Source organism: Plectropomus leopardus, chromosome 13 (assembly GCF_026936395.1).
Source record: "Plectropomus leopardus strain MGB_pleo_1.0 chromosome 13, ASM2693639v1, whole genome shotgun sequence".
NCBI lineage: Eukaryota > Metazoa > Chordata > Actinopteri > Perciformes > Serranidae > Plectropomus > Plectropomus leopardus.
Genome location: NC_142188.1, coordinates 27,735,141 through 27,760,608, shown reverse-complemented (window position 1 = coordinate 27,760,608; position 25,468 = coordinate 27,735,141). Strand labels below are relative to the sequence as shown.

Here is a 25,468-nt window from a genome sequence, read left to right as displayed (position 1 = left end):
CCTTGCCTTTTTGGTCATTTTTTCAACATGCATTTTTAGACTTTTTTTGGCCTTTTTAGCAACATTCTTTGCTATGCTGTGTCTTGGCACGCTATTTAAGGCTGTTTTGAGTTGTTTTCAGCTGTTTTTGGGACATGTCATATTTTGACATTTTTGCCATACTATAGCCTTGCCTTTTTCGTCATTCTTTCAACATGCATTTTTATACTTTTTTGGCCTTTTTTAGCAACATTCTTTGCTATGGTGTGTCTTGGCACGCTATTTCAGGCTGTTTTGAGTTGTTTTTCAGCTGTTTTTGGGACATGACATATTTTGACATTTTTGCCATACTATAGCCTTGCCTTTTTCGTCATTTTTTCAACATGCATTTTTATACTTTTTTTGGCCTTTTTAGCAACATTCTTTGCTATGCTGTGTCTTGGCATGCTATTTAAGGCTGTTTTGAGTTGTTTTCAGCTGTTTTTGGGACATGTCATATTTTGACATTTTTGCCATACTATAGCCTTGCCTTTTTGGTCATTTTTTCAACATGCATTTTTATGCTGTTTTTGGCCATTTCAACAACATTCTATGCTATGGTGTGTCTTGGCACGCTATTTTACGCTGTTTTGAGTTGTTTTCAGCTGTTTTTGGGACATGTCATATTTTGACATTTTTGCCATACTATAGCCTTGCCTTTTTGGTCATTTTTTCAACATGCATTTTCAGACTTTTTTTGGCCTTTTTAGCAATAGTCTTTGCTATGCTGTGTCTTGGCACGCTATTTAAGGCTGTTTTGAGTTGTTTTCAGCTGTTTTTGGGACATGTCATATTTTGACATTTTTGCCATACTATAGCCTTGCCTTTTTGGTCATTTTTTCAACATCCATTTTTATGCTGTTTTTGGCAATTTTTGCAACATTCTTTGCTATGGTGTGTCTTGGCACGCTATTTTACGCTGTTTTGAGTTGTTTTCAGCTGTTTTTGGGACATGTCATATTTTGACATTTTTGCCATACTATAGCCTTGCCTTTTTCGTCATTTTTTCAACATGCATTTTTATGCTGTTTTTGGCAATTTTTGCAACATTCTTTGCTATGCTGTGTCTTGGCACGCTGTTTAAGGCTGTTTTGAGTTGTTTTCAGCTGTTTTTGGGACATGTCATATTTTGACATTTTTGCCATACTATAGCCTTGCCTTTTTCGTCATTTTTTCAACATGCATTTTTATGCTGTTTTTGGCAATTTTAGCAACAGTCTTTGCTATGCTGTGTCTTGGCACGCTATTTTACGCTGTTTTGAGTTGTTTTCAGCTGTTTTTGGGACATGTCATATTTTGACATTTTTGCCATACTATAGCCTTGCCTTTTTCGTCATTTTTTCAACATGCATTTTTATGCTGTTTTTGGCAATTTTTGCAACATTCTATGCTATGCTGTGTCTTGGCACGCTATTTCAGGCTGTTTTGAGTTGTTTTCAGCTGTTTTTGGGACATGTCATATTTTGACATTTTTGCCATACTATAGCCTTGCCTTTTTGGTCATTTTTTCAACATGCATTTTTATACTTTTTTTGGCCTTTTTAGCAACAGTCTTTGCTATGCTGTGTCTTGGCATGCTATTTAAGGCTGTTTTGAGTTGTTTTCAGCTGTTTTTGGGACATGTCATATTTTGACATTTTTGCCATACTATAGCCTTGCGTTTTTCGTCATTTTTTCAACATGCATTTTTATGCTGTTTTTGGCCATTTCAACAACATTCTATGCTATGGTGTGTCTTGGCACGCTATTTTACGCTGTTTTGAGTTGTTTTCAGCTGTTTTTGGGACATGTCATATTTTGACATTTTTGCCATACTATAGCCTTGCGTTTTTCGTCATTTTTTCAACATGCATTTTTATGCTGTTTTTGGCAATTTTTGCAACATTCTTTGCTATGCTGTGTCTTGGCACGCTGTTTAAGGCTGTTTTGAGTTGTTTTCAGCTGTTTTTGGGACATGTCATATTTTGACATTTTTGCCATACTATAGCCTTGCCTTTTTGGTCATTTTTTTCAACATGCATTTTTATACTTTTTTGGCCTTTTTTAGCAACATTATTTGCTATGCTGTGTCTTGGCACGCTATTTTACGCTGTTTTGAGTTGTTTTCAGCTGTTTTTGGGACATGTCATATTTTGACATTTTTGCCATACTATAGCCTTGCGTTTTTCGTCATTTTTTCAACATGCATTTTTATGCTGTTTTTGGCCATTTCAACAACATTCTATGCTATGGTGTGTCTTGGCACGCTATTTTACACTGTTTTGAGGTGTTTTCAGCTGTTTTTGGGACATGTCATATTTTGACATTTTTGCCATACTATACCCTTGCCTTTTTGGTCATTTTTTCAACATCCATTTTAATGATGTTTTCTGCTATTTTAGCAACATTCTATGCTATGGTGTGTCTTGGCACGCTATTTTACGCTGTTTTGAGGTGTTTTCAGCTGTTTTTGGGACATGTCATATTTTGACATTTTTGCCATACTATAGCCTTGCCTTTTTGGTCATTTTTTCAACATGCATTTTTATACTTTTTTTGGCCTTTTTAGCAACATTCTTTGCTATGCTGTGTCTTGGCACGCTATTTCAGGCTGTTTTGAGTTGTTTTCAGCTGTTTTTGGGACATGTCATATTTTGACATTTTTGCCATACTATAGCCTTGCCTTTTTCGTCATTTTTTCAACATGCATTTTTATGCTGTTTTTGGCAATTTTTGCAACATTCTATGCTATGGTGTGTCTTGGCACACTATTTTACGCTGTTTTGAGGTGTTTTCAGCTGTTTTTGGGACATGTCATATTTTGACATTTTTGCCATACTATAGCCTTGCCTTTTTCGTCATTTTTTCAACATGCATTTTTATACTTTTTTTGGCCTTTTTAGCAATAGTCTTTGCTATGCTGTGTCTTGGCACGCTATTTAAGGCTGTTTTGAGGTGTTTTCAGCTGTTTTTGGGACATGTCATATTTTGACATTTTTGCCATACTATAGCCTTGCTTTCTGGTCATTTTTTCAACATGCATTTTTAGACTTTTTGGCAATTTTTGCAGCATTCTATGCTATGGTGTGTCTTGGCACGCTATTTCAGGCTGTTTTGAGTTGTTTTCAGCTGTTTTTGGGACATGTCATATTTTGACATTTTTGCCATACTATAGCCTTGCCTTTTTCGTCATTTTTTCAACATGCATTTTTATACTTTTTTGGCCTTTTTAGCAACATTCTTTGCTATGCTGTGTCTTGGCACGCTATTTCAGGCTGTTTTGAGTTGTTTTTCAGCTGTTTTTGGGACATGTCATATTTTGACATTTTTGCCATACTATAGCCTTGCCTTTTTGGTCATTTTTTCAACATGCATTTTTATACTTTTTTTGGCCTTTTTAGCAACATTCTTTGCTATGCTGTGTCTTGGCACGCTATTTAAGGCTGTTTTGAGTTGTTTTCAGCTGTTTTTGGGACATGTCATATTTTGACATTTTTGCCATACTATAGCCTTGCCTTTTTGGTCATTTTTTCAACATGCATTTTTATGCTGTTTTTGGCCATTTCAACAACATTCTATGCTATGGTGTGTCTTGGCACGCTATTTTACGCTGTTTTGAGGTGTTTTCAGCTGTTTTTGGGACATGTCATATTTTGACATTTTTGCCATACTATAGCCTTGCCTTTTTCGTCATTTTTTCAACATGCATTTTCAGACTTTTTTTGGCCTTTTTAGCAATAGTCTTTGCTATGCTGTGTCTTGGCACGCTATTTAAGGCTGTTTTGAGGTGTTTTCAGCTGTTTTTGGGACATGTCATATTTTGACATTTTTGCCATACTATAGCCTTGCCTTTTTGGTCATTTTTTCAACATCCATTTTTATGATGTTTTTGGCAATTTTTGCAACATTCTATGCTATGGTGTGTCTTGGCACGCTATTTTACGCTGTTTTGAGGTGTTTTCAGCTGTTTTTGGGACATGTCATATTTTGACATTTTTGCCATACTATAGCCTTGCCTTTTTGGTCATTTTTTCAACATGCATTTTTATACTTTTTTTGGCCTTTTTAGCAACATTCTTTGCTATGCTGTGTCTTGGCACGCTATTTAAGGCTGTTTTGAGTTGTTTTCAGCTGTTTTTGGGACATGTCATATTTTGACATTTTTGCCATACTATAGCCTTGCGTTTTTCATCATTTTTTCAACATGCATTTTTATACTTTTTTTAGCCTTTTTGGCAACATTGTTTGCTATGCTGTGTCTTGGCACGCTATTTAAGGCTGTTTTGAGTTGTTTTCAGCTGTTTTTGGGACATGTCATATTTTGACATTTTTGCCATACTATAGCCTTGCCTTTTTGGTCATTTTTTCAACATGCATTTTTATGCTGCTTTGGCCGTTTTAGCAACATTCTATGCTATGGTGTGTCTTGGCACGCTATTGCGTGCTGTTTTGAGGTGTTTTCAGCTGTTTTTGGGACATGTCATATTTTGACATTTTTGCCATACTATAGCCTTGCCTTTTTCGTCATTTTTTCAACATGCATTTTTATACTTTTTTTGGCCTTTTTAGCAACATTCTTTGCTATGCTGTGTCTTGGCACGCTATTTCAGGCTGTTTTGAGTTGTTTTCAGCTGTTTTTGGGACATGACATATTTTGACATTTTTGCCATACTATAGCCTTGCCTTTTGGATCATTTTTTCAACATCCATTTTTATACTTTTTTTGGCCTTTTTAGCAACATTCTATGCTATGGTGTGTCTTGGCACGCTATTTTACGCTGTTTTGAGGTGTTTTCAGCTGTTTTTGGGACATGTCATATTTTGACATTTTTGCCATACTATAGCCTTGCCTTTTTGATCATTTTTTCAACATCCATTTTTATGCTGTTTTTGGCCTTTTTAGCAACATTCTTTGCTATGGTGTGTCTTGGCACGCTATTTTACGCTGTTTTGAGTTGTTTTCAGCTGTTTTTGGGACATGTCATATTTTGACATTTTTGCCATACTATAGCCTTGCCTTTTTGATCATTTTTTCAACATGCATTTTTATGCTGTTTTTGGCAATTTTTCCAACATTCTATGCTATGGTGTGTCTTGGCACGCTATTTCAGGCTGTTTTGAGTTGTTTTCAGCTGTTTTTGGGACATGTCATATTTTGACATTTTTGCCATACTATAGCCTTGCCTTTTTCGTCATTCTTTCAACATGCATTTTTATACTTTTTTGGCCTTTTTAGCAACATTCTTTGCTATGCTGTGTCTTGGCACGCTATTTCAGGCTGTTTTGAGTTGTTTTCAGCTGTTTTTGGGACATGTCATATTTTGACATTTTTGCCATACTATAGCCTTGCCTTTTTGATCATTTTTTCAACATGCATTTTTATGATGTTTTTGGCAATTTTTGCAACATTCTTTGCTATGCTGTGTCTTGGCACGCTATTTCAGGCTGTTTTGAGTTGTTTTCAGCTGTTTTTGGGACATGTCATATTTTGACATTTTTGCCATACTATAGCCTTGCCTTTTTCGTCATTCTTTCAACATGCATTTTATACTTTTTTGGCCTTTTTGCAACATTCTTTGCTATGCTGTGTGTCTTGGCACGCTATTTCAGGCTGTTTTGAGTTGTTTTCAGCTGTTTTTGGGACATGTCATATTTTGACATTTTTGCCATACTATAGCCTTGCCTTTTTCGTCATTTTTTCAACATGCATTTTTATGCTGCTTGTGGACTTTTTAGCAACATTCTTTACTATGCTGTGTCTTGGCACGCTATTTTACGCTGTTTTGAGGTGTTTTCAGCTGTTTTTGGGACATGTCATATTTTGACATTTTTGCCATACTATAGCCTTGCCTTTTTCGTCATTTTTTCAACATCCATTTTTATGCTGTTTTTGGCAATTTTTGCAACATTCTTTGCTATGCTGTGTCTTGGCACGCTATTTCAGGCTGTTTTGAGTTGTTTTCAGCTGTTTTTGGGACATGTCATATTTTGACATTTTTGCCATACTATAGCCTTGCCTTTTTCGTCATTTTTTCAACATGCATTTTTATACTTTTTTTGGCCTTTTTAGCAACATTCTTTGCTATGCTGTGTCTTGGCACGCTATTTAAGGCTGTTTTGAGTTGTTTTCAGCTGTTTTTGGGACATGTCATATTTTGACATTTTTGCCATACTATATATAGCCTTGCCTTTTTGGTCATTTTTTCAACATCCATTTTTATGCTGTTTTTGGCAATTTTTGCAACATTCTTTACTATGCTGTGTCTTGGCACGCTATTTCAGGCTGTTTTGAGTTGTTTTCAGCTGTTTTTGGGACATGTCATATTTTGACATTTTTGCCATACTATAGCCTTGCCTTTTTGATCATTTTTTCAACATCCATTTTTATACTTTTTTGGCCTTTTTAGCAACATTCTTTGCTATGGTGTGTCTTGGCACGCTATTTTACGCTGTTTTGAGGTGTTTTCAGCTGTTTTTGGGACATGTCATATTTTGACATTTTTGCCATACTATAGCCTTGCCTTTTTCGTCATTTTTTTCAACATCCATTTTTATGCTGTTTTTGGCAATTTTTGCAACATTCTATGCTATGGTGTGTCTTGGCACGCTATTTTACACTGTTTTGAGTTGTTTTCAGCTGTTTTTGGGACATGTCAGATTTTGACATTTTTGCCATACCAGTTTGGCAGACACATTCTATGCTATTTAATGTGTCAGCATGCTTGTTTTTTTGGTTTTAATCTGTTTTTTGGACATGTCACATTTTGACATTTCAAATATAAATGTAATACGTAATTTGACAAATACAAATGTCAAATGTATGGTGCCATTTCACCATACTATTGTAAGGCATTTTCATTCCTTTTTTTTTTGGACGTGCTATTATATGGTGTTTTTGGCTGATTTTGCAACCTTCTATGCTATGCATGCCTGTTTGTGCAGTTTTCAGCTGTTTTATGGACATGTCATGTTATGTCATTTTTCGCCATTCTACAGTTCGGCATTTTCGGTTGAAAAAACATCAAATTTTGACATGTCGAAAAAATGGTTGAAAATCACAGATTAGAGCATGCCACAACATGTCATAGTATGGCATGTCGAAAACAAGCCAAAAAGCTCATAATATAGCATGTTGGAAACAAAACAGTTCAAATCGACATAGCATAGTATGTCAAAAAAATTTGAATTTTAACATGTCAAACAAAAAGGTTAAAAACGGCACATTAAAGCACGGCGAAACACTTTACAATAGCAAATCAAAAAAACAGCCAAAAATGTCATAATATAGCATTTGATAAATCAGCTGTAAACGACATACTATAGTATGTTGAAAAATGTGAAATATTGACATGTCGAAATAACAACTGAAACGACAGATTAGAGCATGCCAAAACACATCATAGTATAACATGTCGGAAAAAAAAACTGCTAAAAACATAATATAGCATGTTGAAAAAATGGATGGATAGTATAGTATGTCGAAAAATGGCAAATTTTGACATGTCAAAAAAATGGTTTAAAACGAAATAATCTAGCATGTCAAAAAACGTCATAGTATAGCATGTCGAAAAAACAGCCAAAAAACGTCATAATATAGCATGTTGAAAATTCAGATGAAAAGGGTATAGTATAGTATGTCGAAAAATGGCTGAAAACAACATAATCTAGCATGTCGATACACGTCATACTATGGCATGTAGAAAAAAAAGAGCAAAAAAGCTGATATATGGCATTTTGAAAAAAATGACTCAAAACGACATAGTATGTCAAAAAATGTAAAATTTTGACATGTCGAAAAAATGGCTGAAAATGACATATTGGAAAATACCAGAAAAAAATGACTGGTGTGATTACAATTAGTCAAATACAACCCCCAAGAATTAAATTGAGCGTAGCGTTAGTTCAGGCAGGCCACGGAGTCGAGCGCTGCTACTGTTGATATCAGCTGATATCATGAAAGCCCTCATCAGCTGACAGCCAGCTGATTCGCCTCTGAACATCTGATTCGCTTAACCCACTTGCGCCGCCACTAAGCTGCTCTAGCCGCCTGCTCTTCCCTGTTCCCTTTTATTGGATATACCATATTACGACGTTTTTTCCAACATCATATGACTTTTTTTTTTCAACCTACTATGCTATGACTTTTCTTTAAATACAATAGTATAGCTTTTTTAAAAAATACAATACAATGACTTTTTTCAACATAGTATGCAAGGAGTTTTTCTTTTTTAACACACTGCATAAATACTTTGTTTCAATGTATAATACTTTAATTTTTTTTTTTTACTATTTCAACATACTATAGTATGACTTTTTTTCCATATGCTATCGTGTTATACTAAGACTTTCTACAACATAGTATAAAATGGCATTTTTTTTCAACATACTTTTTACAGTGATTTTTTTTCCCAACATATGACTTCCAGGACTTCCAGGACTTCCAGGACTTTTTGACATTCTGTATAATGACTTCATTTCAACATAGTTTACTAAGACTTTTTAATTTTTTTTTGACATACTAGTCAAAGACTTATTTTTCAATATATTATGCCATTACTTTTTTCATGCTTTACTGTGATGCTTTTTTGACATATTATACTATGACTTTTTTTTAAATCATATTATACTATGACTTTTTAAAATCATATTATACTATGACTTTTTTTAATCATATTATACTATGACTTTTTAAAATCATATTATACTATGACTTTTTAAAATCATATTATACTATGACTTTTCCCCCGACATATTACTTGCTTATGACTTTTTTGGCTATGACTTTTTTGGCTATGACATTTTGCTGATTTTTATTACATAGTATACTATGACAATTTGTTTTTCGATTTTTATGACATGATTACACTACACTGTTTAGCAGTTTTACAACATACTGTGTGAGGATGTTTTTTTTCTCAAAACTTTATGCTATATTATACTATGACAATTTTTTTTTTTTTTTTTGGTTTGTTTGTTTGTTTGTTTGTTTGTTTGGGGTTTTTTTTGTTTTGCATTTTTAAAACACTGTACCAAGAGTTTTTTTCGACATGTTATAATGTAATTATTTTGGAAATAGTATACAATGACTTTTTTTTTTGCATTTTTTAAGACATATTTTATTATGTTATGTCTTGAAGAAGAAATATAATACAATGTTTTTTGTCATGCTACAGTATGACTTTTTCCTGATTTTTATGACATACTACTTTTCTCTCAGTTTTCATTACATACTATAACATTTTTATCATATACAACACTATGCCTTATATCTTATTTATTTATTATATTATTCTGTTCTATTTTTCATTTTTTTCATACATAATATACTATGAAGGTTGGGTTTTTTTACATACTTTAATATGACTTTTTTTGCATCTTGATGACATATTACACTAGGACCTTTTTGGCATTTTGATGATCATCATTTATGACATACTTCTTCTTTGGTGTTTTTTTATTTCTATAGCATACTATACTATGATTTTTTTTTTTACATTTTTATAATATAGTATACACTGACATTTTGCTACATAATATGCTATGACTTTTTTAATGCATTTTAAGACATACTATATTAAGACTCATTCTAAAATACCATTCTATGAATTTTTCAATGTTTTGACATACTACTGTGACCTTTTTTTTCAGTTCCATGACATACTACACAATTATGTTTATTTGAATTACTATACCATAACTTTTGTTGCACTTTCTTGACACACTATGTTTTTTGTTTTCGTTTGTTTTCTTTTCTTCTAGACATACCAATAAGCCATTGCTTTAGTTTTTTATGACACACTGTTTTATCACAGGTTTTTTCCTTTATCATTAAGACATTCATCGCCTGGGTCCAGACCTTTACTCAACTGATCTCAGGCTGACTCAGGGTGAAAAGGGAGTGTTGCAAGTTTACAAGTCTGCAAAGACACTAGCGCAGTGCTCATGAAAAAGTAAGTTTGGTATGGGCAGCTTGCAGCTTTCTCAAGAAATGCTCGTCAAACACCTTCACACTCCACACTGAGATTCCAGACAGCTATAGATTTATTTAATGATGTTTAGATAATGTACCACCTGATTAAAATACCTACAAGTGAACTTCAATACTTCAATAACAAAGCAAGCAGTCAGTGTAAAATGGGTAAAAATGCCTGGCTTTATATATATATATATATATAGTAGGTCACTAGCAGTAATCCTATAAAAACAGTTAAACGTTAAAGCATCTTGCTGCAGGGGTGTGGCCAACCAATTGGCAGGCCGAAGCTCTGGAAGTATGCTATCTGCGGATAACCAAAACTACACACTAAAATCTGTGTATACAGCCAGTCCATCAGAGATAAATCCAGTTCATGTCCATCCACAGCTTTCGGGTTTGATCAAGAAAGAGAACATGGATCCTCACCTCTGATATTCCTGAAATCGTGCCGTGAACTCTGACTCCAGCCAGCTGATGCATTTGCATATTTCCGCGGTGCTGATGCTGTGTTGAGTGGACAGCTCCTCCAAAGTGTGTGAAGTAGCGGAAAGTGGAGCTTGCAATGTCGCTTGTCATACCTGTCCAAAACAGTTTGTCCTGCACCTTGCAGTCAGGTTTTAAAGAGCACAGCCATGACTGCCAGACATGTCTCATCAAGTGCAATGCTAAAAACAGTGGCTTCTTTCAAACCAGCTGTCTGCTAGCTCTCTGATGAAAATGTCTTTTATTCCTGACTTTATTGTCTCTTTGTTTGGAAAGCCATTTAACAAAACCTCCGAGCATCAGAGGAAAGCGTCCTTGACATACTTCGCCGTCAGTGAATGGCTTTCCACGTTTCGCAATGCGATGAGCAGTGGGGTAGCTTGCTTCTGTAGCATGATCTTTAAGTGTAGAAAAAGGGCGTTTGCTTGGTTCCCATACCTGGACACGGCAGGTTTGATGGATTCAGCCTTGTCTGTCTCATCCTTGGTCCTTCTGAACCACAGATGCCCATTCTTCTGTCCACAGAGCCCGCACATTAACGTTAGCTGTCTTTGCTAACTGGCCTGCCGTCAGTCTCTGGCAACCTAATCTGCGGTCGAAAAATTCAAATAATTTCCTTTCCTGACCACTTTTCCTTCATCTCCAGAGAAAACGTCAAGAAGTCAAGGAAAGATGTGAAGGAAACTTCATCAGGACGTCGGAAAAGACGATCGCGGTGTTTCGAGAATCCGAGCGCACTTCTGGGTTCTGTGATGATGCGACGGCGGATGTTATTGACGTAGGTCTGCTGTCATGAAACTACAATGTTGACATGATGGACTACAAAAAGCACATTCTCACTGTTTTGTTTTTGTGCAGCAAAAAGTTTTGTTTGTAATTGTTTTCTTTGCGTTTTCTTTTTAAAAAATTTTATTGCTGCCTTCTCCTTTGTGACGTGGACCTTAAATAATGCGCCATAAATTCTGAGTATTAATATTATGATCATGAATACAATTATAATTATTATTAATATAATTATTGTCATCGTTACTACGTTAATCAGCCCTGCTTTGCTCCGTGCGTAGGCTACTCGCCACGTTGTTTAATTCACGTTAAAAGGCTAAACGGGGACAACCTGGTGAAAAGTAGCCGAAAAAAGAAATAAAATGAAGCGTAGGCTAATATAAGCTCCCAGACACAGAAGTGAAATGTAGCGTTGTCACATGAGATGATTGCTCACACTCCTTTCCCCTCACATTTATCGTCATGAATCCTTACATGAATGAATGAATGGATGAATGCTTTTATTTTAGTGTCATGCCACCTAGTGGCCCATCCCTCATGGGTTTAATGACAAAATAAATACAAGATGCATAATAGTCAATAGTACATGTTTCATTACATGAAGATATGTAGCTTCCAGTATTGCTGGCAAACCCCCCCCCCAAAAAAACATAATTATAGATGAACAGATACAAAATCTTACAAAGAAGAAGAAGAATAAGAGGAAAAAAATCAATAAATTAAAAAATAAAATAATAAGAAAATAAATTAATAAAGTAGTAGTAGTAGTAGTAGTAGTAGTAGTAGTAGTAACAATAATAAATACATTGGCAAAAAAAACATGATTCCATGGAAATAATAAGTATGAAAATGTGTTAGATCAGGGCCAGCTCTTGGCATAGGCGATATAGGCGGTCGGTTAGGGCGCCATCTGCTGGAGGGGTGCCGCCACGCCGCCAGTCCCCCTTGGCCTCGAGGGAAAATAATAATAAAATAATAATTTTCTATGCCCACTGGCACCCTCACTTAGTGTTTTCTGTCTAGAAAAATATATATATATTAACATTACAAATAAATAAACAGTGACATGTTCCTAAATTATGTGTGAGCATGTGATGTGTCATTATTGGGTGCGGAGGTGCGGGTTAGGGTTAGGGCGCCTAGGGCACCAAATTGGGTTGAGCCGGCCCTATGTTAGATCCACTACTGTACATATAATCATTCTTATGCTTCAAACATGATGAATTGAAAACAGAAGCTGACTATGAATCAAAATGGGATAGAATTATAAAAACTGATATGATTATAGGAAATAATGTAAAATGGAATATTGTTTAGGTGTTTGCCAATGTACATGGAAGGAGGCAGTCATGGGTGGGTGTGGGTAAAATTTGTGGAGAGGTAGATGGATTAACACAAATTTGGCATAACACCAAATTTAGGTCAGGAGCTAATGAAAAATAGAAATTAAAGATAAACATGGTAGAATTTGAAGAGGATAATTCAAAAATAAATACATATGTTAAAGCATAAAATATATATTTTTATTTATTCATGTTTTACTTTTTGATTTCTGAAGTTTGTAGCTACACAATGTGCCTGTGACCCAAAAAATCCTGGAAGAAGTTTGATGAGTGTTGGGGGTGCTCTGGGATCAGGTAACTGGAGTGCTTTAACTTAAATTCTGGGATTTTACTTAGGTGAGGTTAGGTGTATTTTAGGTTACAGAACTTTTTTTCTTTTACTTATCAGTCTTTTTTCTATTTTTTTCTAGAAGACATATTTCATTTATGGTTATTCAATGAATGTATAGCAGCAAACGTATGGGTCTGTGCAAAATGTTCGACCAACATGCGCAAATCTGTGTGCAAGTATTGCATTGGATTACATATATTTTTGTGTAGCTACCTCATTTTGCTATGCTGACACACACACACACACACACACACACATACATATATATATATATATATATATATATAGAGAGAGAGAGAGAGAGAGAGAGAAATATTTAAATGGTGTGCCACATAATAATTTGAGTGTTAAGAAAACCTTTCAAAATTAAAATTTAAACCTTTGTTTTACATGAGAAGATCAGTAATTACATCCATCGACCGAAGCTTGTTAATTTTCTCAAAGTGAAGTTATTGAATATTTGAGAACACTGTGCTTGTCTAAGAGTGAATTTATTGATTTCTTCTTGTTTTCTTTCCAATGAAAACACTGCAAAATATTAACCACTGGATGATTTGTCTCAGGCTTTAGTGTCCCATTAGAAATTAGAATACAGTGCCCTCTCCTCTGGGACAGACAGAGTCCAGGCAGGCAGAGCTGAGGAAATAGGCGCAGTGTGAAGGCGACGTCCCGGGCGCTTTTTATTGTTATCTAACTGGATCAGGGCGCATCTTCAAAGCTCCCCAGATAAAGAGCTCCAAAAGGCTGAAGGGACTCCTGCCTCCACAGCGACAGATCATCGATAAAGGAGACGACCGGGCCCGGCCTCTTATCTGCTTTGTCCAATGACTAAACGATCAGTTTGGTGGCATTGTCCCCGAGCTGCTTCACGCGGAGATCTCTCACGGGAGGCCTGCAGATCCCACAGCTTAGGCTCTGTCTGCTTGGGTTATTGGACAGCTAATGAACATGATGTGAATCTGTCAGTCATCGTGTCAACACTTAAGTGGACAGAACTGAGCATTTAAAACCGAAAGTGTCTGTTCCAAATTATTCTTTGGGCTGGATCTTGCCTAATTTTATTATGAATATATGTAATCTATGTAGCCTTTGGTATGTGAAGCAGCCAATTACAGGATTACCTCATCATCCTCTGGGCTTTGCGCTCACAGCCCCCCCAGCTTCCTCGCAGCTTGTTTTAGCATATTTACATTTGAACGGGCCGACAATCAGCCGTAATTGTGTTGCTACTGTAATACCTTTGATCTGTAATGTTTGAAGCGCCTGTGCCAAATGCTGGCTCTCAGGGTAGCCGGCGCCAGCTCCTCACCAGGGTATTAAAGACATGTCAATACGATCCAGGATTGCTTGTGTTTCCTCCCATTTTAACGAAGTACAACTGAGAGCTTAGATCTATCTTTTAGCATCATCCATCCATCCGTCCCAATTAATACATTAGGTGTAAGTACTCATATTTGGCTCCCTAGGGTACAAAATCGTCATATCTAGTGCCAGAAGATGTATCCACATTATTTATTTATGTAAAAGTAATGTCAAAACACTACATTACAAGTGCAACTCCTACATTCCTACATTCATATTTTTGTCAACAACAAAAAAAAGTGGTTTGAAGTGGAGCAGCTTTTACCTACTGTATATTATAATAATGGGTATCTTAACTGATCATGTTTTGTGTGTAAACTCTTGATCAGAAAAGTAGTTGTGAGTAAAATATTAGCTCCTGAAATCTAGTAAAGACATATATAAGAGTACAGAAGCTCTAAATTATTACTTTCACTCTGGCTTTTATTTTGACAAAATTGAATACATTTAAACCACAATGTGATGCAGAAATATATACAAATTGGTGCATTTTGATTCACCAGAATGCAGGACATTACAGGGCAAATTTCAAGTACATGTATAACTACAAATAAATTCTGTTAATCAAAAAGTAAGCAGTAAGAATTTTGAGAATATATATATATATATACTTTATTTCTTGGTAACATACGCCACCCTAAAAAGCCCTAAATGGAGCCTACTTGATGAAATACAAGGTATTTTTTTCACAGTTTAAAGGACTTAAAGGACAAAATCCATTTCTGTCTTCCCTTCCATTCACTCATCCATCTGTCCTTTGCTTCCTTCCCTACTTTGTCAAAGGTAACTCAGCTACTTAGTGGAAATGTATTTGAGTTAAAGTATACATTTTATTAAGGGAAGTGTAGTGAATAGAAAGTGAAAGTTGTCAAAATTATAAAAACTGAAATAAAGTGAAAAAATGCTCAAGTACTGCTACAAAGTATAATTACTTCGATAATGTAACAAAGCATAATTATTTCATTAATATAACAAGATATAATTGACGTTATTACTTTGTTACATTAGGCTACACCACTGTGTTTAACACAAAAATTTCAGGCAGAGGACCCCCCAGACCCTTAATATTTGACTTGTACACCTCACTGTTGAAACGAAACATATAGCCTTGCTTTCAATCAACTACAGATGCTTTATATGTGATAACTTATTTGAAGTTTAAGGGGGATAGATCAGTCATGAACATTACTGTTTAAAATAAGAGCCCTGACTGAGCCTGGCCTGAGAAGCCAGGTCATTTTTGACACCTCTCCTCCAGTGCTCCTGTATGCAGCAGCAACATGAAAGTAATGTAATGTCTCCACCTCTGCAGGAGATACAGCTGTTTCTGCAGAGTTTCAGTCGGGGCGGACAAATGTATGAGCTCAGGAGGGTTCTCACAGACTCGGTGGCGCCAGGTCTTCACACACTCACAGGATATGTAAAGACTTCAATAACGAGCCATTAACCCCTAATCATCGCGATCGATCAGGCGTTAACAAGGGCCTCTACATATGCAAATTGCAAGCCAGCAAGAGCCAGGGCCCCTATAAAAGCTGACCCTGGACAGGGACCGCCACCACACACTCCCTGTGACTTTTAGTGGATTTACAGGTCACTGAGCAGCACTGCGAACATGGTGAAATACTTTTCAGTGGACTGGCTGGCCCAGAGCCATCACCACACCACGGCGGCCGAGGAGCGTGGAGCTGGCACGGACACTGCGCCGACCTGCAGACCCCATATTCCCTGCATGGTGCAGCCGCGGCCGCCGACTTTTGGCAAGGGTTACCTGCAGCCAAAACCCAAAGCGTCGAAGCTTGCTGAACATCTGGAGCAAGTGGAGAGCAGCGGGCAGGACTCCAGCCTATGTTCACCTTCTCATCCAACAAGTTGCGCCTCACCAAGTAAGTACAGCAGTAGCCTAAAACTCCTATAGCCTATTAATATCATTAAATGCGTCTTTACGCACAAGCACTGTACATAACCAGAGTTTCCTGTTCCTCAGTTTCAGAAATCAGCGGGTATTCATCCGGATACGAGAGCGAGGCGGCTTCCTCTGAGTGTCCTTCTGTAGATGAGGGAAGCGACATGGAGAAAGACGGACCTCAGCGCCGCGTGCGCACCAAGTTCACCCCCGAGCAGATCAACAAACTGGAAATCATCTTCACTAAGCACAAATATCTGGATGCAGGAGAGAGAGTGAAAACAGCGCAGAAGCTGAACCTCACAGAAACTCAGGTACGATGTCAGATTTTAAATATCACGTTTTGAATAATTGATTAATAACACTGTTTCAAATTCTCCGATTGCGCGTTGCTCTGGATACTAACTGCATTTTTGCTCTCTCTCACAGGTGAGAACCTGGTTCCAGAACAGGAGGATGAAGCTGAAACGGGAGGTGCAGGACTACCTCGCCCCCCAAATGCCACCCGTGATGTTCCAGCCTCTACCCCCGGTTCAGTACCACAGCGTGGCTGGACAGCGACCCCATTACCCTGCTACCAACCCGGCCTTTTACCCGCTCCCAGTCCCGCAGCTGGTCCAGATGCCGCCTCACCACCCTCAACATGTCATGATCCACAACCCACGTTTCTACTGAAGAGATGCCAACTTTAGAAACTTTTCCTACTGAAACACTTAGAATCCAAACAAGTGCAATCCAGAGTTGTTTTATTTGATGTGTGATTTTTATTATATTTGGTATAAAAGTTGTATATATAATTTACTAAAAAAAAAGTATATTTATTGTTGATTAAAGTTTATTTGCTACACTGCAGCACTGGACTCTGTCTATTCTTTGCCTTGCATGCATAACATCTAAGCTATTAGACAAGCCCACAACACTGGATATCTCAAAGATAAAGGTGATGATGTTATCTTTATTGCAGGATTAGCTCAACATGAATAGATCATCCTGTGTTTCATCTCAAGGCGGGAGGAGGTTAAAAGACTGATAAGGGTGGGAGTTGTCCATAAAGGCTTATCACCATGCATTGTATGGCTTTTGATTCTGTCATAATATCAATATGGTACGAGGCCAGCACACAGTCAAGCCAGTCCATATAAACAAATCATAATAAATTCAATCACTGAGGACTGTGCATTGTCTACAATAAAGCAGGCTGCATCAGATTCTTAATGTGCGTCTCACCCCCGTCTCCACACACACACACACACACACACACACACACACACACACACACAACTGTCAACAAAGACTGACCATATGCTCGGCTTTCTTGTGCGTTGTTTGTCCCCATCTCTGCACTTCAAACGGCACCTAACGGGGAGATCATGGTCAACAATTAGTCCTAATTAAGCCGCTTATTGATGAGTTTACACGGAGCCCTCCGGCCTGGCTCCAGAGAGTCTGGGCTTTTATGTGGATCACAAATCTGAGCTCTGGTTTGAAGTCTGGGGCCTGAAGTTAAAACTTGATTATGTGATGAGATGTGGAGATAGACACGCTTGATTCACAGCTACTTTGAGATAATTAAAGGGTTGCATGGGTTTACAGTTGAGTCGGGATATTTCTTCAGTGTTTCCAGTCAAAATTATAGCGTCATCCCCTGGATTTTTTTTTTCATGAACAGACTCTATTTTTATGTTTCATATGCACTTTAGCACCTTGATTAGCCTTGGCATTATAAATATTAGTAAAAGTATATTAGTCATTAGCATTGAGAAGAAACAAAGCACTTGCTGAACAATTAAAAGATGTATTGAAAAATATTTTAATGTGCAATTTATGACTGAGAGTTTGTGCACAAACCATGACCAGTATATGAAATATGGTGCTTTGTTTCACAAATCAGGTATAGTTTTATCCACGTCGATCATCTACAGAATCAAAGTACTTAAATATTGTGTGCTTACAGTGCTTACATATTAGTGTATCAGTAATAACTTCATGCACCGATTTTGGCCTCTTCTGCATCAGTTAGAGGTATAAATGTCTCCGATTTTGTCTAAATAAAAGTCCCATGCAACTTTCTCCCTCTATCCTCCCCAAAATCTACACCTATACAGGTTACCTGTTGTATGGGTTTTGAAGGGGCCTCAGCAAATGTCTCATTCAAATAAAGTCAACAAAGATCAAACAGAGCCTTCTCACTTTCTGACTGCAGTCACACCCAGCCTGTCCCACCATAACAAAGGCTTCATCATCACCAGACAGCTGGGCTCCATCTGTCTGTGGCTGCAAAAGCCAACCACAGATTTGCCAGCCAGGATTAAGACATTTCAATTTGAAAAATGTTTTTAATTTTAAAAGATTTTATTAAAATCTTAACACGTGACTTGTTGTATATATATTTATGGAATATGGATCACTTTAAGAATGTCTGTGGCCAGGAATCAAGCCTACTGGAAATCGTTCTGTTATTGTGCTGATATTTTAATTGATGGCCTTGTATTCATAGCGGATACCGCCCTGATTCACTTTATGCAGAGATCATTTAGTGTGAGATGCCAGCTAAATGATACTCAGACTCACTGGCGCCAGAGCATCTCAGCCAGCCATGAACGTGAGAAAAACCACAACTCCAGACTCTATTAACCTCAATTACAACCACCATCAAGTTTCTATCGTTCCGTTGAGAGCCCTTTGCATATGCAAATAAAGACGTGTGTCCCTCCTACATAGCGGCCAAGAGTCACCTAAGCGACTATAACACACACACACCGAGACCTCTGCTCGGGTTAAACATGGCAAACTTCTCTGTAGAATGGCTGTCCAGAAGTTATTATGAGGATGCTGCGATCCATACAAAGGTCCACGAAGAAATGGAGGAATTTGCAAAGAGATCAAGAAACCAATACTCAACGACCTCGCCAAACAGTAAGTACATTGATAAACTTTGTCTTAAAAGATGAGATTGACGGCTCTTATTGATTCTGGATGAATGAATTAAAAGCCCTGTTGTCGCTTTCAGATAGTTGCGGTCACACTTCGGGCTCCGAGAGCGAGTTGGGGGATGACAGCGAGGGGGAGGCCACCCAACAACGAAGGATGAGGACCAAGTTTACCTCCGAGCAGATCAGCAATTTGGAAAAGGAATTCAGCAAGCACAAATACCTGGGTGCAGTGCAGAGGGGGAAGGTTGCAGAGAAGCTGAATCTCTCCGAAACTCAGGTAAGTTTGGGGCAGTGAGCCTCGAGGCATCGAAAGTCACAGTAAAATTAAGAACATTTCAAAATTCATTAGTTGGAGCTCAATCTCCTCAAATAGTTAGTGTGAGGCTCCTGGTGAATGTGTTCAGTTATATCCTATTTAATTACTGGGCATATTTATTAATGACTGCTTTGTATTCCCCCAGGTGAAAACTTGGTTCCAAAACAGAAGGATGAAGCTGAAACGAGAGGTCCAGGATCTGCGTCCGGACTTCCCGTCGCTCACCGTAGCCGGTCTGCTGCCGCCTCGGCTGTTTCAGCACCCCGCCCTCAGTGGACAGTTCCCCACCGGCAACGGCCACTACCCGCAGCTGCAGCCGCTCCACAGGACGACCCTGCCGGCCTCTCTCCATCACCAGCACCGCTCCCACCCTCTCACCATACCGCCACACTTCTACTGAACTCTGACACCCAAAAAGCCAATGTTCAAGATATAAGACCTTTATTGTCATATGCACAGTACAAATACAACAGGTTACAATGGGATTCCTAAAATGTCAACCTCCCGTCACGCAAAATAATATACATTTTTAAAGTTTAAAAGTAATCATGCTTCCTGCAAATAAATATTCTTGAAATAAGGGCACTATGCCTCATGAAAATGCAGTGTTGTCTAGAATCTAGATACTTTATTATTGCTCTCTTTAAAAGAGGCTTTAAACGATGTTTTAATATATACATGAAGCACTAACGATATAACTTTTGTGTATGATATAAATGTAAATGTATTTGCTGCAAATATTATATATTCAGTGTCGAAAATAAAATTAAAGATCAGAAACTGTGGTTTTGCTTCTTTGTCTTACAATCAAAGCTGCATGGGATATTTTCCCCAGGAGTTATATTAAGACTTTATTTATCCTCCAGGGATAAAATGCATTTTAAACAATCACAACACCTATAACATGATACTAAGTTATTACACGAAAAGTTCGTGTGCTTTTAAAGGGGCATTTTGATGATTATCTTTGATTTTTTTTTTTTTTTTTTGACACGGAAAGTCGTGACCCCTCCGATTTTTTTTTTTTTTTTTTTTTTGATCAAGTACCAACCCTTCGTCAGTTTTGCGAGTTGTTCGGGGGTCAGAGGCCAGAGTTTGGGGGCTGGGTCAGGGATTCTGACTAGTGATATGTTTTCCGATAAAAAACAAATTATTTGCGCATATCTTAAATATGATTTCATCCTTCCAAATATCTTCAAAGAGAAAACACATGAACTCTTGGCCACATAACCAAAGCCACCACTAAACCAGTAGATCGTGTCTTGCCATCTGTTGCAACATTGATGTTAACTTTTAACAAAAGGAACAAATGCCGCAGTCTAGTGTTCCTGTTCCCACCATATTGCGACCATGCTGCGCTTTATTCTCACGCCCCGTCTCTTACTCCATCTTTTTCTTTAAAGAAACTTCACATCGGCCACGGAGGATCATAGACAAGTAAAGTGGCCAGTTACCTCACACTCAGGTCGCTTATTTAAAATATCCACAGCTACACATTAGGATGAAGTTTGAGGTATCACAGGCTCTCAGATGCTGTCTCTGGCTGCTGCAGGTAAATATTTTCCTTTGGCATCCGGGGGCATGGCTCCAAGCTGCGATGGCTCTCTGCTCGTTGTAGATTTGAATCTTCAAAGGGACATCAAAGCGGAGCTAACTGCCAGATCATTGAGATCCATTGAGCTCTATTGTCTCCCGATCGAACAATTCGCACCTAGTTGAGAGGCGCGCAGGGACGGCGCCCTCCAGTCTGCCAGAGGTGTATATTGCCTCACTTTAAAGTCATTAGTTGACACCAGCTAAATAGGTAACTGATTGAGTCACTCTGTCATAAAGCAGACATGCCTTGTTAAGTTATGATTTGGAGTTGGGATTAATACCTGCTGGTGGAGTGATTACATTTACTGCAGGTTATCAGATGCTGACATATGCGCTGTCAGTCAGATCTGGGTGCCTTCTGTGGGTTTTATGGTTCACAGTTGATTCAAAGGAGGATGCAAAAGGCCCATCTCCCTCCACATACAAGTTCAGTTTAAAAGGAAAATAAATACTGACACCTCCCACCAGGAGGCACAATTATCAAAGGAGACAATTCAATGCATGAGGCACCACAATAATGAGAGGAACATTATTCTTTTAAAGGCTTACTGGACCATATATCCATTGATGCACAGCATTTACATGAAGCAGCATGCAGTGCAAAGGCCTCAGTCTGTGGCAATAGCTGGTACAGTTCCTGGCACTAATGGAAACATGAGCATCAGTAAACGATCCATTGTGAGAAGAGGGCAGAGCATTGATGACATGAATGACAATGAGTGTTTCACTGATCCTTTTGACTCAGGTGAGTGGCTGCCTGGGTGGAGAGGTGTGAACAGTCTCGCTGAAGCTGCAGCTGGATGGCAGCAGACAGACTGGAGTCAGGGCTGGATGATGGGGAGAGGACAAAGGCTGTTCACCAAGTTCAGCAAGAAGAGGGTAGCTAATGAGATGCAACATAAACTGATGATTACAGTGATGGAATCAAGCTCACATTATGTGGCTGCGAAATGAAGTATTTCAACTTTTTTTACATATGGAAAATCACTCAAAAAATGTTTGGTCAGATAATAAAATGTTGTTAAAGTTATACCCAAAAAAACCCAGAAGTCAATACATAATGATATAGTATACAGGCCTAACAATTCAAGTCAATTTTGAGGTATGTGTACTAGGTATTTCCATTTTACTTTACTTTAAACTTTTACTCCACTACATTTCAGAGGTTAGTATTAATGTGGCAGTACTCTATAGTCAACAACATTTATATGATAGTTACTTTTCCTAAAAAACACAGTGGATTTATAAACAGGTCTGCCAGGCACAGACCCAGGAGCCAAAAATATGTCAAGGGATCCCCTGGCCTTTGCTTGCAAAATGTCACCCAAATCATCATGTTCTGACCAGGAAGAGCCTTAAAATGACCACAAAGAGATATAAAGGAACTGCAAAGAGACACAAAATAACTGCAAAAATAGTCAAAACAGCTACAAAGAGTCACTAAAAAAAGTGACCCAAAGACACAGTAAGACACAAAATTACCCCAAGGAGACATTAACAACTACAAAAAGACACCAACAACCACAAGGAGACACAAAATTACTACAAATAGACACATAACAACTAAAAAACAACATAAAATTACCAAAAAGTGTCACAAAACCACAAAAAGATACATAATGACTACAAAGAACAGCAAAGCCACCACAAAGTCTGTGTTTCTTGCGTCTGTGTAGCAGGGGAGAGCCTCTTGCATATCTTTGCTCAGGGGCCCAATGCTTCTCATAATCTGTCCATGATGATGATACCTACAGCACTTTCAAAGACTTTTAGGTAGTGTTTCACAACTGTTTACACATCTGTATATATAATATATTTGTAGGCTACTTAACACCATGTTTATATATTTACTACACTGCTGCTTACCACCAGCTGATTAATTTGTAATTACTATCTGTTTGCTCTAACTTTATTTTATATATATTTTTATGTGTTATGTTTAGATTTTTTAAATGGTTTTTCCTTGTATGATGTTCATTTTCTTTTTATACATATTTTCATAAGCATTGTTGAGGGGAGCCTGAGACTTAAGATTTTCATTGCCAGCAACTCCATCTCTATAATCGCTGTGCATATGACAAATTTGGAAGCTGATATAATGCAACACATTTGCTACAAATTGGAAAGGTGGTTTCCAATTTTTTTGGCTTGCACCCTCAAAAGCAGTGTCCAGTTGAGCTCCCACTTACATTTCAGATGTTTGAGTTATATTTTTTCCCAGCAAAGAGTCATTCCCCCTTTTCTTAGATGGTTTCATTAAAATAGGTGTTTGAAGCCCAAAGAGGTCAACTTATTTAACAGTTCACATAAAAGCAATGATTCAGTCTAAAATCCCCTTTTCCTCTTTTCCATGACCATCAATCATCAGTACCCCTCAAATTTAGCTGGTGAGCTTGGCTTCACACCAAACAGTACAATTATATTTATGTACTTAATCATACAGTAAATAAACTGTATCAATCAAAGAGGCCATTTTCTGTAGACCTTTACTTTTAATACTTTAAATTCATTTTGTTGTTATACTTTTACACTTTTACTGAAGAAGAGTTTTTAATTTCTAACTAAAATTTTAATAGAGTATTAATACAATGTTGTTACTTTACATAGTGGTCTGAGTACTTCTCCCACCTTTTGTTTCAGTCTTTTCATGAAGCATGAAATAGATAATTATATAATATGATAAACTGAGATTCTCATCCGAGGCTTATAAAAACACACACGAACGGAAGCTTTAAGAGACTTTTAGTACTTTTAGACTTTTAGAAGTTATTTGGTGGTGACACACTGGACAGTTTGGCAGTGTATATATGACAACACTTTTAGTGGCAAATAAAAAATGGTAGAATCTGTTCAAAATGTGTGTTTTTTATGAGGTTAAAGCAGCAATACTGAGGCAGTTTCTTGAGCACTGTTGCCCATCACAGTTGCCCAAAAAAATTGCCTAGTGTATCACCACCCTAAATCATATATGTGCAGGTAATAATAAGAATATACTCAGCTTAAAGACCCCATAAATAACCGTCTAAAGAGTCAGAATGCACAAGTGTCAAATCCAGTATTTAATGCCAAGAGTACTTTATTCAAAAACAACAGCAGACAAATGATTCAGAAGCAGTTTTACTGGAACGATACGGTAGCAAAAATGAAACTCCACACACACAATGTCAACATGAATAAAAGATGAACTTTAAGTTATGAAAAAAATACAAAAAGAAATTGCAGAGACAGAAAAATCACCTGCGGTCAGTGTGTCAGGATCTGCACTTTACAGTCTTCTTTCCTCTATACTGTTAGTCCAAAGCAGGCTGGAGCATGGTGTGTGTGTGTGTGTGTGTGTGTGTGTGTGTGTGTGTGTGTGTGTGTGTGTGTGTGTGTGTGCATGTGTGTGAGTGTGCTTTGAGGTCAGCCGTCATGCAGAGAGGATGATGAAATGGCTGTCTGCCTGGTGGAATACCTCTGCAGCCCCATTTTCCCATGCCCTATGCCTCTTTAAAGTTACATCTGAAAGAGGTATATGCATAGGAAAAAGGAACAGCGAGTGCAAAGAGCCCTGCTGCCCTCTCTCCGCATGCTGGAGCCTGGAGGGCAGGGAAGGAAAATAAAAAAGAGAAACTGGTCAGTTACATGACTAAACGTTCAACAGAAGTAATAACTCAAATATTCTTTGGCTTTTTGACCGGGTAGAGCGTTTGACACATAGCAGCGGACTGAATGTTGAGTATAGAAATGACAGATCTTAAAAAAAACAATGCATGTAAGTCAATTTTCTAGTTTCCAACCTTTTTTTAAAAAAATGAAATGCAGTTTTGAAATGAATGAGGCGTGAAGAGGACTTACCCTGTAAAGCTCCAGATGAGTCTCCCTTGAGAAGGCACCTCCTCTTGGCCATTTATCCCTCAACAGGGACCTTGAAGATGTTTGAGAGAGACAGAGTAGCTGTTGTGCGTGCACACTCAGCACTTCTCCTCCCTCCTTGGTTAGAAGCCACGGCGGCGGCACACCTGTGGACACCAACTCTGATACACATTGTTCATTGTCTGTTGTGTCCCGATGACTCTGGTCAACAGTGGTTACAGTTGTGATTATCTCCTATCTGCACATGCTGTGGACGTCAGAGACGGAGCGTGGAGGAAGGGTTCAGGACGGCTCGTTCCTGCCGCTGGAGAAGTTTCTTATCTGTTCAGGGTTTTTTTTTTCTTTCTTTTTTTTGCTTCCTTTCTCTCTCCCAGAAGAGGGGCCCCCATGCTTTTTAGCACTCAAGGTCTCAGACAAGGACTCTCAGGGTGTGCTGAAGTGAGACACTGACACCAGCACACACACACACACACATGCACACACACACACACACACACACACACACACCCACACACACACACACACACACACACACACACACACACACACACACACACACATGCCATGCAGTGTGTGGTAGAGGGAGT

General features: G+C 37.9%; 2 protein-coding genes and 1 long non-coding RNA gene across 3 annotated transcripts; 2 read left to right on the top strand and 1 right to left on the bottom strand.

The window, feature by feature from the left end:
• Positions 1-15,890: 15,890 nt before the first annotated feature.
• Positions 15,891-16,856, top strand: vox (ventral homeobox). The gene is made up of 3 exons (XM_042502622.2): positions 15,891-16,161; positions 16,263-16,495; positions 16,611-16,856. The coding sequence occupies exons 1-3, from the start codon at positions 15,891-15,893 to the stop codon at positions 16,854-16,856; spliced, it is 750 nt and encodes a 249-aa protein (XP_042358556.1).
• Positions 16,857-18,964: 2,108 nt separating this feature from the next.
• On the top strand, positions 18,965-19,830 carry ventx (VENT homeobox). The gene is made up of 3 exons (XM_042502621.2): positions 18,965-19,097; positions 19,192-19,391; positions 19,576-19,830. Exons 1-3 carry the CDS (start codon positions 18,965-18,967, stop codon positions 19,828-19,830), a joined length of 588 nt encoding a protein of 195 aa, XP_042358555.1.
• Positions 19,831-24,341: 4,511 nt separating this feature from the next.
• On the bottom strand, positions 24,342-25,085 carry LOC148187737 (uncharacterized). The gene is made up of 2 exons (XR_015778502.1): positions 24,864-25,085; positions 24,342-24,604 (listed from the first exon to the last, which is right to left on the bottom strand). It is a non-coding gene; the product is annotated as an uncharacterized LOC148187737 (long non-coding RNA).
• Positions 25,086-25,468: the final 383 nt, after the last annotated feature.

What these genes read in the sequence shown, in the direction of transcription:
- vox (XM_042502622.2), top strand. Translation starts at nt 15,891, where the DNA reads ATGGTGAAATACTTTTCAGTGGACTGGCTGGCCCAGAGCCATCACCAC. An exon ending in AACAAGTTGCGCCTCACCAA is followed by an intron (nt 16,162 to 16,262) that starts GTAAGTACAGCA and finishes CCTGTTCCTCAG; the next exon opens with TTTCAGAAATCAGCGGGTAT. An exon ending in TGAACCTCACAGAAACTCAG is followed by an intron (nt 16,496 to 16,610) that starts GTACGATGTCAG and finishes TCTCTCTCACAG; the next exon opens with GTGAGAACCTGGTTCCAGAA.
- ventx (XM_042502621.2), top strand. Translation starts at nt 18,965, where the DNA reads ATGGCAAACTTCTCTGTAGAATGGCTGTCCAGAAGTTATTATGAGGAT. An exon ending in CTCAACGACCTCGCCAAACA is followed by an intron (nt 19,098 to 19,191) that starts GTAAGTACATTG and finishes TGTCGCTTTCAG; the next exon opens with ATAGTTGCGGTCACACTTCG. An exon ending in TGAATCTCTCCGAAACTCAG is followed by an intron (nt 19,392 to 19,575) that starts GTAAGTTTGGGG and finishes GTATTCCCCCAG; the next exon opens with GTGAAAACTTGGTTCCAAAA.